Raw genomic sequence first — 14595 nt, 5'->3', positions numbered from 1 at the left:
ACTGTATCATGCTTCATGAGCTAAGAGTACTCAGTTTTGTTCTGCCAAATTATAAACTATAGAATTTAGAATTAAAAGATTAGAAGATTAGAGTTTCAACAAAATAATATTTAATAAAGATGTGTACTGAGACATAATGTAGAAACTGGTTATAATAGTTTTTTCCCATTAAAAAGGAATGATAATTTTTAAAAAAAATCTGTATCCAAATGCTATAACTAATAATAAATTTATTGAAGCAAGAAATAAAGTTAAACATACCAAAGAGAGAACAGATATACTGTGTAGGGACAAGCTACGTTTCTTGCACCCAACATTTTGATATCCAAACTATGAAAATATATTAAAATTATAAATGTTAATTTCTTTTTTTCTTTTTTTTGAGGAAGATTAGCCTTGAGCTAACATCTGCTGCCAATCCTCTGCTTTTTGCCGAGGAAGGCTGGTCCTGAGCTAACAACCGTGCCCATCTTCCTCTACTTTATATGTGGGACACCTACCACAGCGTGGCTTGCCAAGTGGTGCCATGTCCGCACCCAGGATCAGAACCAGTGAATCCCGGGCCGCCAAAGCAGAAATGTGAACTTAACTGCTGTGCCACCGGGCGGGCCCCTATAAATGTTAATTTTACTATTAGAAAAATATAAACAAATTAAATAAAAATAATAATAGAAATGACTCACCCACTGATGTATTTGCCATTGTAATGAGTATTGTCAAGTACAAAATAAATTTCTTTTCTTAATGGCAAAAAGTGTTAAACACAGGCTGTGATTATTAGTTTCAAATTATTCATTCTAGACTATGGAATTATATGGCTATTTTATCTGATGAAACTGGTAACATTAACCAATCTCATTTCATCAATTTCAAATCTACTTTTTTTTTCTTCCTCAGGAAGTTGGCCTTGTACTTGCAGCAATATTGGCCCTCCTACTGGCTTTCTATGCTTGCTTTTATCTCAGACTGTCAACAGATGTTGACCCTGATCTGGAACCAGACGAAGATTAGCTGAGCAGCAGTCAATTCATGAAAAGGAAGATAATTTTATCAAAGCACCTCATGGGACCGATACTTTCTGAAGTACTGAAACAGCAACATCTTGACTTCTTTCTACTGATAGTTTCGGTTTGCAGAAATATCTTTTTAAATAGTTGCATAGGGTATCAGGAAAAGAACCTTACCTAGCAATGTAGTATAATGTATGCTACCAGATACTTTTAAAATCTTTATACTTTGACAGGCAACCTATTCATGGTGCATTTAGATAACAAGGGAAACAGATCCTAAATTCTTCGGATGCCTTTGGCCATTTATGCGTATAACACCATCACATGCAAATTACTAAATCTATTTTTGCTCCATATACATCATAAATAAAAGTATATATCCTCATTTACAGAAACATTCTCAAATCACATTCAGAGCCTAAGAAAGAATGAAAAGTCATGGGAAATTTTTCATTTTACTAAGAAGCCCTGCTTTCTTTCCAGACGTATTTTATGTCACGAGAGAGACTATCTGCACATGCAGCTACAGTACTCTTTTTCCTTCTTTGCCAACTGTTCGGTGCACATGTGCTCCATCAGAAATGGCACCTGGATGACAGAAGCTCAAAGAGTCACATATGTCTCTAAAATAGAGTTCCTTTCCTCTTGGGCTGTCTGAACTGGCGTAAATAGAAAGTTCAGTTGATCTTGATTTTAATTAACTTATTACTCTGTTACTGTAAACTTGGAATTCTATTTTAATTATGTTGTTCTGGCTTCTTGCAGTATCAGTTTGCCCCTCTTGTTAGGGAGACATGTAACAGTCTGTCGTTTAATTGTGCAGTCTTTCTCACACAACAGTCGTAGCAGAAGTCCTACCTACTCACAATCATTTTTCTTGTCTCTTAAATCTGAACAATACAAAGTTGTTTTACAAAATTACAGTTTGTCTCTTGTGAGTTAATGAATTAGAACTTTTACATGAAAAATAAATAATAGAAGAAAATATGTCTCATATTACTCACATATGTAGTTCTCTGTTTATATAATTTTTCAAGGTCTTTTCTATTTTGGGGGTATAACAACCAATATATTCAATATTTTTACTGGTAGTGGAATTTTCTTATATTTTTAGAACACATGAATACATAAAGCTTAGAAAATGGAAAAATATGTGTCCTCAGCAGAGTTGTTAGCTCTGCTACCTTATATAAAGATGTGTAGAAAATGAATAATTTGAAACATGCACAAAGTGTTTTATGGTATATACATTGTATTTATGGAGAGTAAATAAAATGTTAAGATTGATTCCATACTCGCCAAGAGAAGAAGCTTTGATAAATACCCTAGGTATTCTTTGAGACTTTTCAAATAGTTGAATATGACTGTGTGGCATTATGTTCTGTAGAATTTTTTCAAGTAGCATAATTTATTTCATCAGTGTGAAAACAGCCAAAAGTTCCAGTATCCTCACAGATCATTTATGCCAAACATCTAAGGGCAAAATTTAGCCAGTGTTATTTACTGAATTCTATCCCTTGAAATCACAAACTCAAGAGACAGACCAAGAGTTCTTACTTACTTACCACAGCAGACCAATCCAAGTGGCATTTTTAGGAAAGGTTGCAGCATTTAATGCCATGTGGTATGTCTGTTCGTGAAGTGGGTGGCAAGGGAATATCCAAGCTGGCATTTTGGATATGATGGGCCTTTTCCTTTCCTGAGTGACATGCCACATGTCAAGAAATACTGCTTTCCCCTACTCCTATCACATTTACGTGAACAATTTTCATTTAGTTATTTCCCCTCCCATATGGTGTTAAAAACAGATTAAATAAAGATTATTTCTAATTTCAGTGATAATTTAAATGAGAGGGTATGTAATAATTGTTTATTAGATATGTGTCCAAGTGAGATATAACAGAATTTACAGCATTTAAAATAGATGATTATACCCTTGGAAATGTTTGAAAATTCATTACTCTGAAAAATACTTTACTGTCTTGTTCTACTCTAGAGGTGTTCTTTTGGAGAAAAAAGTGTTGTTTCTGATAGTAATAAATATTAGGCTGAACATAGTATAATTATAGGCAAGTTTCATTACCTAGTTTTCTTGATACCCTGAGTCTATGGCTAGTCCATTTGTATGACTGATTGACTTATGTTGGCTCCAGAGAACCATAAGTCCCAAAGGCTAAACTCGGATTTTAATAGATAGCCGGTAAAGTGAGACAACATATATTTACACAACACTATTTTTGTGAAATGCAAAATTTTCAAACTCACATTAACTGAGAAGCAGCCAATCCTCTATTGAGAAATCCCAGATTGAAGTCTGGTTTGAATCTTTGAAGACAGAGAGGTGATATCTGGCCTGTAGTTTGAAGGGACCATACTTTTGAACAGTGGGTGGTATTTGGCATAAATCTGAGACTCGTACCAGACGCAAATTTTAGGTGTGAGTTTTTCCCCTCCAATAATTCGCTGCTTAGAATAATCCAGAAGACAAAAACAGAAAAATTGTGATGACTTTTCAGAATGTTAGAATCTATTTGTTAACATACTGTGCAGAATAAATTTCAAGTAACGCAGACTTAACATATAGCCTATGGAATACCGTGAATGAAGCTTGAAGGGTTGCTGGTCCTTATTTTGCATGCAAAATAAAGAGTATATAAATTCAATTGAGAAGAGATGTTGTAAAAATATAACCTCATCTAGAATTTCTTTTAAAACAGATGAACAAAATGCCTATTGTAATACAAGTATAGGGTTTATTGTTGTTGTAAAGTAGCAAAAAACTTGAAGATTTTCTATCTTTTCGATTTTTCATAAAGATGGAAGAAATACTCCCACCCCAATCAATGATTGTAAGATCTTGAGAATATGTTCTTTTTTATTTCTGAAATGCCAACAATGTAGTGATCTGAACATATTTAATAAATGCATGTTAAAATTTAAGTCAATCTCTTTTAGTCCTCTGAGAGCCTGGCACAGTTTTTGCATGGGGTAGATGATCAAAAATTGTTTGCATTTAACAAATAAAACTTAAAAATCACAATATTGATCAACTCTTAGCATTATGGTCATTGGTTGTATTGAGACATATATGTTTCCTCCTGGTTCTCTTTAAGATCAAGACAACCAGCATTAAATTTGCTGTAGAACAGAAACCTTGCTCTTTTCTAGGAAATCAAATATTCTCTTTTTATCTTAGTATTGTTAAAAACCATACTCAATGTTTTTAAATTTAGCTTCCTATACATCTTCACTCCAAATGAAAATAAAACTGAATTTTCATTATAATGTTTGTATTTACGTGAATAGTAAAGCTCTATCTTTTCCAGATTCTAAAATTATATAATCAATGATAATTCGGTAGAGCAAATTATGCTCTATATAAGCGTCAGAACTAAACTTGGAGAAATTAAACTTAAACTTTAAATTTTAATGTATTTCATCCACAAAGTTGTTGAGCCTTACATATTAATGTATTTCATCCATATAATAAGGTTGTTGAGCCAGAGACTACATAAGAAAAGTTTTTATTTTCTCCCTACCAACAATTAGATTTCTTTACACTTACCTGAAGCTTCTCTGGGGAGATTCCTACCACTTCTCCTTTAGCAGCACTGCCTTCTTTTTTTGGAATTTCTCCAGCGCAGCCTGTATAGAATGATGTTTGCTAGATTTTGTTCCATTGACATCATATCTAGAATCAGTGCAACCCATAGTAAAAAACTGTAGCAGATTAATTCAGTACGTACAGAAGCATTCTTCCTATTCTGTACAGGTTTTAGATATACAGGTTAGTACAGAGGGAACTAGAGGAGCATTAAAGAACTATACTGTGTGGAAATATCCACAGTGGGTCAGTACATTCATTTAAAACAATTAACTGCTGCCATATTCAGCATTGTGTCTTCTTGTGTTAAACGATTTTTTTTTTATCCCTAGCAACAGACATGAGATCCTTATTTCAAGAAAAATAAGATACTTTACATGCCAGAAGATTTTTTGATGACAGTACCCCCTCCTATTTTTTCATTTTTTAAAACACCAACCAAATTGGTGGGGAGGCAGCCAAAATTTGAGGTACCAATGCCTCTCGAACAGATGTCGCACCATTATTTTTTAGCTCGTTTAGATGAATAAACATGTTAAACTGTGAAGTATTACATTTTAGATTTTTTCATTAAAAAAAGAGACAATCTGTTTACTGTCCTAATTGAGACAACAATCCTTGTGGTTGCCAGTTTTGGCAGTCATAACAATGAACTATAAATATTTGGACCAACCAAGTAAATGGTGACTATAAAGGCTATAGCATGTGTAATGTTCTGTTTTCACGGGCACCCATCTTAGTATGGCATTTTTTTCTGACTTCTTCAAATACAATTGTTTGTGTAAATCTGAAGTTTCATGGTAAGCCTAAAAGATATTGATTTCAATATCTAATTTCGCTCTAGTTTATCATCCTTTTTAGTGTTCAACTATCCATCTGCTTGTAACAAATTGCTTCTGCACTTGCTCTATTGAATGTGACAAGGCAGGTCTTCATTGGAGCCTTCTCTGTACATCCTAGGATAAAACTAAATTCAGAGGTTGTTTTTTTTTCTGTTTTCATATTTATACAGTGAGATTTAGAGACATTTTAAAAGTCTATCAAATTGCAGGTTTTTTTTTTTTTTTAAAGATTTTATTTTTTCCTTTTTCTCCCCAAAGCCCCCCAGTACATAGTTGTGTATTCTTCGTTGTGGGTTCTTCTAGTTGTGGCATGTGGGACGCTGCCTCAGCGTGGTCGATGAGCAGCGCCATGTCCGCGCCCAGGATTCGAACTAACGAAACACTGGGCCACCTGCAGGGGAGCGCGGGAACTTAACCACTCGGCCACGGGGCCAGTCCCAATTGCAGGAGTTTTTTAAAAGAAGGTTTTATAAATAAACAATGGCCAGATATAACTCTTGCTATATTGGCCATGAGAAAGAGGTCATAGTCTTAGCCTCTATTAGGATGCGTTACATAAAACAACAGTGTGGGAGAACTTGGTAGACCAAAGAGAAATAATCCAGACATAAAAAATATTTATTACACTAGTTCCTAAACATGTGTGATCCAGATAGTGAGTGTCCTTCTAGGCATCTCATTTGAGTGCTGTTCCTCCCTTCACCTACTCTTCACCTCTCCCTGTCTGCCCTAACTCCAAATTCTAGGCCATCTCTAACGTTCCCTCTCATTTTGTGTGAACCTCACTTGTACTTTAAGTCATTTAACTTAAATATGTACTTACTACATTAACTGTCTCTACTCTTTCATTCTTTTAGAATCATCATTGATCCTCACCTATTTTTTTCCACTGTCTCTTACTTCTTACCTGCTTTTCTTTTTTACCTAATCACTTACCACATGCATTACGCAAAACTAGAGAGAGTAGTATAATGAACCTCAATCTGCTCGTCATCTGGTTTCAACAATTACCAATATTTTGCCACTCAGATATTTCTCCCATTTTTTGTAACTTGAGTTATTTGTGTGTGTGTGTGTGTGTGTGTGTGTGTGTGTGTATGTGTGTGTGAGGAAGATTGGCCTTGAGCTAAGATCTATTGCCAGTCTTCCTCTTTTTTCTTTTCCTCTTTGAGGAGGATTGTTGCTGAGCTAACATCTGTGCTAATCTTCCTCTGCTTTATGTGGGATACCTCCACAGTGTGGTTTGACAAGTAGTACTAGGTCCACGCCTGGGATCCAAACCCCCAAACCTTGGGCCGCTGAAGTAGAGTACACAAACAACCACTACACCACTGGGCTGGCCCCTAACTTGAGGTATTTTAAAGCAAACCTTAGATATGGTGACATTTTACCTGTAAATATCTCAGTATGCATCCCTGCCAGGAACTTTGGTGTATATTTATTTGTCTGTTATTTGTTGTTTTTTTCTCTGTTACTAAGAAGCTATTATTACAGCTAATAGAATTAGTTATTTCTTAATATCATTTAATACCAAGTCCATATTCAAATGTCCCTAATTATCTGTCTATTTATAATAGGTTTTATCTGTTTAAAACATGTCTATTTATAATAAGTTTTGAATCAAGATCTGTACTACAATTGGTTGTATGTGTCTTAAATTTCTTTTATTCTGTGTCAAACCTGTTATTTTTTAATGCTAATGATTTGTTGAAGAAACCAAGTTATTTGTCCTTTGAATGTCCAACATTCTAGATTTGGCCTTTTTCATTTTGTTATTCATTTTGTTCCTATGTTTGTCCTATTTGCTGTAAACTAGGAGTTAGATCTTAGACTAGATCAGATCCAGGCAATTTTGTTGTTGTTTTCATTTGGTTTGTAAGCCAAGAGTATTTCATTGTGCTTAATGAGACATATAATATCTGGTTGTCTCACTTATGGTAATGCTGAAATTTATCAGTGGGTTCATGTGCTAGTAAACTGATTTTCTTCAAAACAAGATTTTATATCAACATTTTACCTGAAACTTTTATCATCCATTCGTAATTGTTTCCTAGGTCCATTATCTCATTAGGATAAAAGGATAAATACTTGCAATTCAAATTTCAGAGTAATAGGTTAGCACTCTACCAGTGACCAATGAAGATTTGGCATTGCTGTTCCTATTGTTGCTTTTATTATCATTATAGAGTCATAGATTTTACATATGTGATCTGATTCAACCCATTGCAATCATCATTCTTTTCACTACTGAAATGAGAATTCCATTATCATGTTTTGTATTAAAGGTACTATCATTAAAGTATAAAAGTTTTATGGTTTTACATTATTTTACTTTTTTCCGAAAGTGATAGCCAGTGCAATCAGATTCTAAAAACAATAGCCATAAGTGGTAGATGTGGAAAAAAATAATATTTGCAGATTATGTGATTGACTGGAAAACTAAGAAAACATTGAGTAAGATTTATGCAAAATACTCCTTTAGAAAATAACTGTGAAAATCAATAGCTTTATCTATCTCTCCAATAATTACAATGATTAGCTAAATATCATTATATAAAAGTCTTTTACAATTGTAATAAAAATTATGAATTGTCTAGAAAAAAATCAGCAAAAAATATGAAGAGTCTTCAATGGAAAAAAGAACTTTACAGGGTAACATAATAAAACTTGAATAAAAAAGAGACCAACTGTCTCCCTGGATGAGATAAGTCAATATTATACAAATATAAATGTCTTCTAAAATGAAAACAGAAAAGAGAACTTTAATCCACCAGATATTAAAGTGTGTTATAAAGTTATAATAATTAAAATAATATCATAGTCAGGGAAAAGTAGATAAACCAATTGAGAAAGTGTAGTGTCCAGAAATAGATCCTAATATAAATATTAATTTAATGTATCATGTAAGGCATAAAGATGGAAAGAGAGATTATTTGCTAAATGTATTGAAAAAACTGACTATCCATTTGGAAATTAAAAGATGTTTATAACATGGCTTAAAACAAGATTAGTTGCTCATGGAATTTATTATTTCTATATGAAAAAAATGAAACCATAAAAAGTTTTAGAAGAAATTCTAGACATTTTTAGAACACTTTAGTAGGGAAATTATTTCTAGGCATTGCTTGATGAGTCAGAAATCATGAGGAAATACTGTTGGATTATAACACATTAAATTAAAATCTAACATGCAGCCTAGTACTCAGTGTTAATTAAGGATGTAATGAAACAGTCTCTTTCATATACTGTGGAGGGGGCAGGGAATGGTAATCTCATACACTTTCCAGAAGGCACTTTTGCAGTGTACTTTGAAAGTCTTATATTTCATGTATACTTTAGAAATTTATTTTATGATAATGCGTATAGTATGCAAAAATGCATAAAGTGTGTTAACCTCAGCATTATTAATAATGTCAAAAAGTAAGATTTGCTTTATGAGCCAATTTGAAATTGTTTTCTTGTAGTAGATGAGTTAAGCTCATTCACTTTTTTTTTTGGTGAGGAAGATTCCTCCTGAACTAACATCAATTGCCAAACCTCCTCTTTTTTCTGCTTAGGGAAGATTAACCGTGAGCTAACATCTGTGGCAATCTTCCTCTTATTTTTTGTACGTGGGATGCCTCCACAGCATGACTGATGAGAGAGTAGATCTGCACCCAGCATCTGAACCTGCGAACCTGGGCAACTGAAGCAGAGTGTGAGGAACTTAGCCACTCTGCCATGGGGCTGTCCCCTCATTCACATTTTTTGATGTGGCTGATATATTGTTGTCAATTCTGTATATAATTTTATGTTATAGTTACCATATGTATTTCATTATAAGTACTGTGTTTATTTGGTGTGTTTTTGCTTTGGAAATAATTATTTTGGTGTTTTTGAACATTGGTATATTTATTTAGAAGTTTCTCTTATATTTATACTTTTTTAGTCCCCTAAATACACATTTTCATAAATCACTTTTTATTCTATGGACTGTCAGTCTTACATGGTATCCTTGGCTCTCATCCATTGCCTAGAAAACAGTCAATAATCTTATTCCACTTTCCCCTTTGTCTTTCACTTCTTCCATATCTAGTTGTTTTCTTTCTACTTTGCGAGAGCACATCATATGTAAAACATAACATGTACACTCTATTCTTCCATCCATGCCACTACCCTCCTTTTAGGTATTTAACTCTTAAATTTAACTCTAAAATTAAATATATGAAAAGCTTATTGTCAATTCTTTTGCCAAAGTTTTCCAGGTTATTTCCTAGTTGAATGAAGTTCATCCAACCAAGGAAGGTCTCACGTTTAAAGTATTCCCTGGATTTGTGAACCTTTAAAAGTGGTTTTCTATTGCCTTGACACTTGAGGAGCAGTTGACTGGTTATAAAATACTTGGCTTGCAGTTTCTTTCCTTGGATTTCTTTAAAATGGTGCTGTGTTGTTGCTTTGTTTTGTATGTTGCCCTTGAGAAGTTTGATGCCACCCTATTTTTTTTAACCCTTGTAGTAATTTGATCTTGTTGCCTATATACCCTGAATGTTTTCCTTTGTCTTTAAATTCTAATTGTTTTTCTAGTAAATGTCTCAGAGTTTATTATTTTTGAGTTTTCAGGGTACATCATGGGCCCTTTTAAATATGTAAAAATAGTTCTTTTTTCTTAGTTCTGAAAATTTTCCTTTGATTATAGTTTTACATTATCAGTTATAGCACGTTTTGTTTTCCTTCTTCAGAGACTTCAATTATATGTATGTTAAACTCTCTTTGCATGTCTTCCATTTCAACTGTTTTCTCTTTGACCCTTTTACTTGTTACTTTATCTCATTTTTATCCCCTTGGTTATTTTCCTGATTTTCTTCAAAGTATCTTGTTAAATTTCACTAGAATCTATTATACCTTGAGTATCTTTTAATTTATTCTTTGTATCTGAGATGACCTTGGGTTTTTCTTTAGTTTCTTTACTGAGGCCAATCAACTGTTACTACATTACTCCCTTTTTTTTTTCACTTATAGTCTTAGTTTTAAATTTTCTGATTCTAATTTATATCTATATCTACATATCTACATCTGATCTTCAAGTGCTTGTTTGAGGATTTTTAATTTAGTTAAAAATTATGTTAGAGTATATTTCTGTTTTGTGGAGCTTTTTCCTCTCTTTTTTGGTAGGGAGCATTTTATCAGCTGAAGTATTTTGATTTGAACTTTCTGTTTTCTTCTTCCATTAGCTTTGTATGGAGTTGGCTTTCTTTTTTGTTCCTAGCCACTTTTTGGGTGGAATCCCTAGTCCAGGAGTGCCCCTTTCTGTCAGTATAGTGAGGCCAGTTTCTTTAATGAATACTCTCAGGGTAGGGGTGAGGCAAAAAATTGGCGTATGTTGTTTCTCTTGCATTTTGAAAAGATCCTCAGTTTTCTCCTCTTACCATCTTCTTTCCCATTTCTCACATATCCTCAAGGGCAAAAACTTTTTTCTACTTTTTGTAATTCTCTCTAGGAAGCAAGGCTTTTTGAAGTTGCTGACTTCTTCAATACCACTTGTTTTCAAATTTTGCCACTTAGCGTTGTACTTCCTTTCTCTGGGATCTATGCCTTATCTGTGTGTGCCTCTTTCAAGTGGTGTCTCTTAAGTTTCCCCTTCCTGCTTTCAGCACCCACATGCTACAGTAGTCTCAGGGCGTCTCTTGGAATGTGGTGTTTATATCTCTATTTATAGGTAACTTGATCGTGCTATTTTCTACTTCCTAGTAAGGCTAAAGGTGTGAGTAATTTCTGATTTTATTTGCAGCCTTTTTTGCTACGATTTTTGAGGAGGACTTGAGGAGAGATTCAGCTTCAGGAGGATGCCATTATCTCCAATCCTACAATTTCCTTGGAATTAAAATTTTGAAATTGACCATTTTCTAGGTTAAATGTTTAAAGTCACTTTGAATTTGTTTTCTATAGGTTTACTATATTTCACATTTAAAAATATTATTGTGTCTTTAAGTTGTATCTCTATTGGATTACATACTTTGAGGGGAGAGATCTTATAGTTTTGATTTTCACCATAATACCTGATATAAAACCTACACATAATAGTTTCTCAATAAATATTAATTATTTAGTTATTAAGGCTATCACTTATTTCTATAAGAAAACCTTTTTATATAATGTTATAAACAAAACTTTTGGGTTATTTATATATCTTTTTAAAAAGATTTCTCACATAGATAAACATTGAGAAATATCTTCTAAAATAATTAAAATGTAGTCCAATTTCTTAAAAAGAAGCCATATGTTAAGGGGAACACCCATCTGAGAACACATTCTCATGAAAACACTGAAAATAATAGAGACTAAGTAATTTCTCCAGTTGATATTTTTCTCAATACCTTCTCAGTAAAAAACAAATGAAAACCCATAGATTTTGTTCTTTATTTTAGCATGTATAAAAACTAAGGCAGCAAACAGTAAGAAAATATAACACATTATTGTAATCTCTGCTATTTATTAATTCATTTAATTTAAATGCAAATTATATGTTTTAATAATCATAAGTTGTTTGGCATCAGGTTGCTCCTAGTAATGAGCAGTTCAAGAAATGGCACTTTTTAAGAATTCTAATAAAGCACCTCACAGAGCTCTTTTCCTTTGTGAACATGGTTGCCCCTTGAAACATCCTGAAATACAGGACTGAAATGATTTAAAACCTCAGAAGAAGGTTTTTAAGGCTGGAATAGGAAGCCACTCTTGGCTTCATGGCTAGATCTGAACATTGAAGTTAAGCAGTAATTTCAAATCAATCTGTCAAAAGATTTTACTTCTGATCATGAGCAAACAGAGGCCCTCTCTCCAGTAGGTGTCGGGAGTCATGTGATGGACACTAATGATGTCTCCTGCCTTTTATCATCTGTCAGGGACAAGTCACATTTATTTCCACACAGACAGTGAGAACATTTAATGAAACAAAACAGCATTATTGAGCTCCAGGTCTCCCAATCCTCTTTGGTCCTAGAAATGAGACTCCAGGTTCATTAAATTGTGGCTTGTGGAGGTATATCACAATTACGGTCTACTGAACCAAAAATTATAATAAGATCCCAAATCAAGACTTTAATGTATGCTGACCTCCTCTGTCTATTTCACTAGTTCAGAAAAATCAATTCAACAAATATCACAGGTTCAGGAGATATATATGTACACACACACACACACATACACACACCCCTATATATGTTTTATCATTTTTAATATCCAATTATATGTTCATTATAGAAAAAATACAAAAACTAATAAATGAATCAACCCAAATCATACTATCTGGAAATATACCCTAATAATATTTATATAATTCATATTCTTTTATACATTATAACATTCATATTCTTATAAAAATATACAATTTATTTGTTCTCAGGCCTCAATAGCCTGTGACTATAGTAATACTCACATTTTTGCAGTCTTTAATCAAAAGATGCATAAATGTAGGCAGAGACAGGCCTACTATATTGCCATATTCTTTCTTGTGTCTTCATTCACTCAACAAATATTTGCTGCATTTCTACTACATACAAGGCACTTTTTGGTAACTGGAAATACAGCAGGGAACTAAAACTAATAAAATATCTGCCCACACAGAGCTCACATTCTGGAGGAGTAGGCAAGCAGAGATATGAAATAACAAATGAAAAAATGCATACAAATACATAAATACAGTATGCCAGGTGATGAGAAGTGCTTTGGAGAAAAGAAGGTATGGACGGCAGAGAATGAGTGTCCCCATTTGCCCCACCTGCTCTACCACAGCTTCAGTTCAGACTCTTGAGTTCACCACACATGCTTCCACCTGAGGGCCTTGCACTGACCTTTTATATGACTCACTCTTTCACCTCTTGCTAATCTTTGCTCAGATATGGCCTTCTCAATGAGGGCTACCATAACTGCACTATTTAAAATTGCAACCTGATGCCACCTGGCCTGTCCCAGCACCCCCAAGCCACTTTACCATAGTCTTATTTCTTCACTACTTAATACTTATCACTTTAGAACATTCTGCATGTTTTACTTAGTGATTATGTGTATTGTCTATTTTTAATCTCCCTCCACTGTATTGTAAGGTCTACAGGGTAGAGACTTTTACCTGGTCACTAATGAATTCCAAGTGCTCAAGCTAGTGCCTAGCACACAATAGATATTCAAAAAAATATTTGTGGGATGATTAAAGTAGAGATGTTGAATAGACAGCTGAATATCTAAGACTTGAGTTTTGAGGGAGAAGTACAGACTAGAGGTACAAATTTAGGAGTCATATAGGGTGACATTTTAAGTCGTAAAATTGGAAGAGATCTCCTAGGGAATGGATAAAAATAGAGATGAAGAGAGATTGTTGGAAAAATCCCTAGGTTTGTCAATGTTAAGAAATCAGCAAGATGAGGAATCTCCAGAGAAGAAGCTGAGAAAAGTGGGCAGTGGAGTAGGAGGAAAACCTACTGAGCATGGCCTCCTATGATCTGAGCAAGGAGTATTTCAGTGAAGAAAAGATCAGCAAATTTGGAATATTTGTCTTTTTTAAAAAGATAAACGTGCAACATCTCTTAAGTTTTACCACTCTTTTAAGTACTACACTACAAGATAGCCTCTGTATTTCTGAGTACTGAAAAGGATTTGTACTGTCACTCCAATCTCATTACAAAGTATTACAAAGATTATAATTTTTATAAAATTAGCCACATGCAATACAGGCACATCAACTGCAATGTGGCCCAGTGAACGAACAGCAAACGTCTTGAACGTCTAAAGACACACAAACTCCACTTTAGAGATCGTTGATCTACAAAATAAAACTCAAAGAGACCTCAGATTGAGATCATCCAAAGAAGAATTCACTACCTGCTCTCTCAATTCTCTCCCTCCTCTGTTTTCTTCTCCTGTCAATGATTCACCTTTCTGTAAAAGCCTAGCTGTCCTACATGATTCCTCTTCCCTCCCTTCCAGCCAAGGGACCAGCTTGTTGACTTTCACATCCTGACAACTTCACTTCTGTGCTCTCTCTCTTGCATCCTGTCCTCTCCTTCCTTACCCCGGGTATCTTCTTTCAGGACCTTAATACTAACTACCCTTTCTGTCTTCTCTTCATAACCAAGGGTTTTAAAAACCATATATCTTAAGGTTCATCTAT

At 33.9% G+C, this 14595-nt stretch overlaps 1 protein-coding gene across 19 annotated transcripts in view; it reads left to right on the top strand.

The window, feature by feature from the left end:
• TRIQK (triple QxxK/R motif containing) overlaps positions 1-3950 on the top strand; it is an 84452-nt gene extending 80502 nt beyond the window's left edge. For all 19 annotated transcript variants that reach the window (XM_070630634.1, XM_070630640.1, XM_070630637.1 and 16 more), the window contains one exon: positions 898-3950. In XM_070630634.1, coding sequence (XP_070486735.1) covers positions 898-1011 — 114 coding nt within the window. In that variant the 3' untranslated portion in view covers positions 1012-3950. The remainder of the gene's footprint in view (positions 1-897) is intronic.
• Positions 3951-14595: the final 10645 nt, after the last annotated feature.

Source organism: Equus przewalskii, chromosome 8, assembly GCF_037783145.1.
Source record: "Equus przewalskii isolate Varuska chromosome 8, EquPr2, whole genome shotgun sequence".
Classification (NCBI taxonomy): domain Eukaryota; kingdom Metazoa; phylum Chordata; class Mammalia; order Perissodactyla; family Equidae; genus Equus; species Equus przewalskii.
This window is presented reverse-complemented; position numbering and strand designations above follow the sequence as displayed.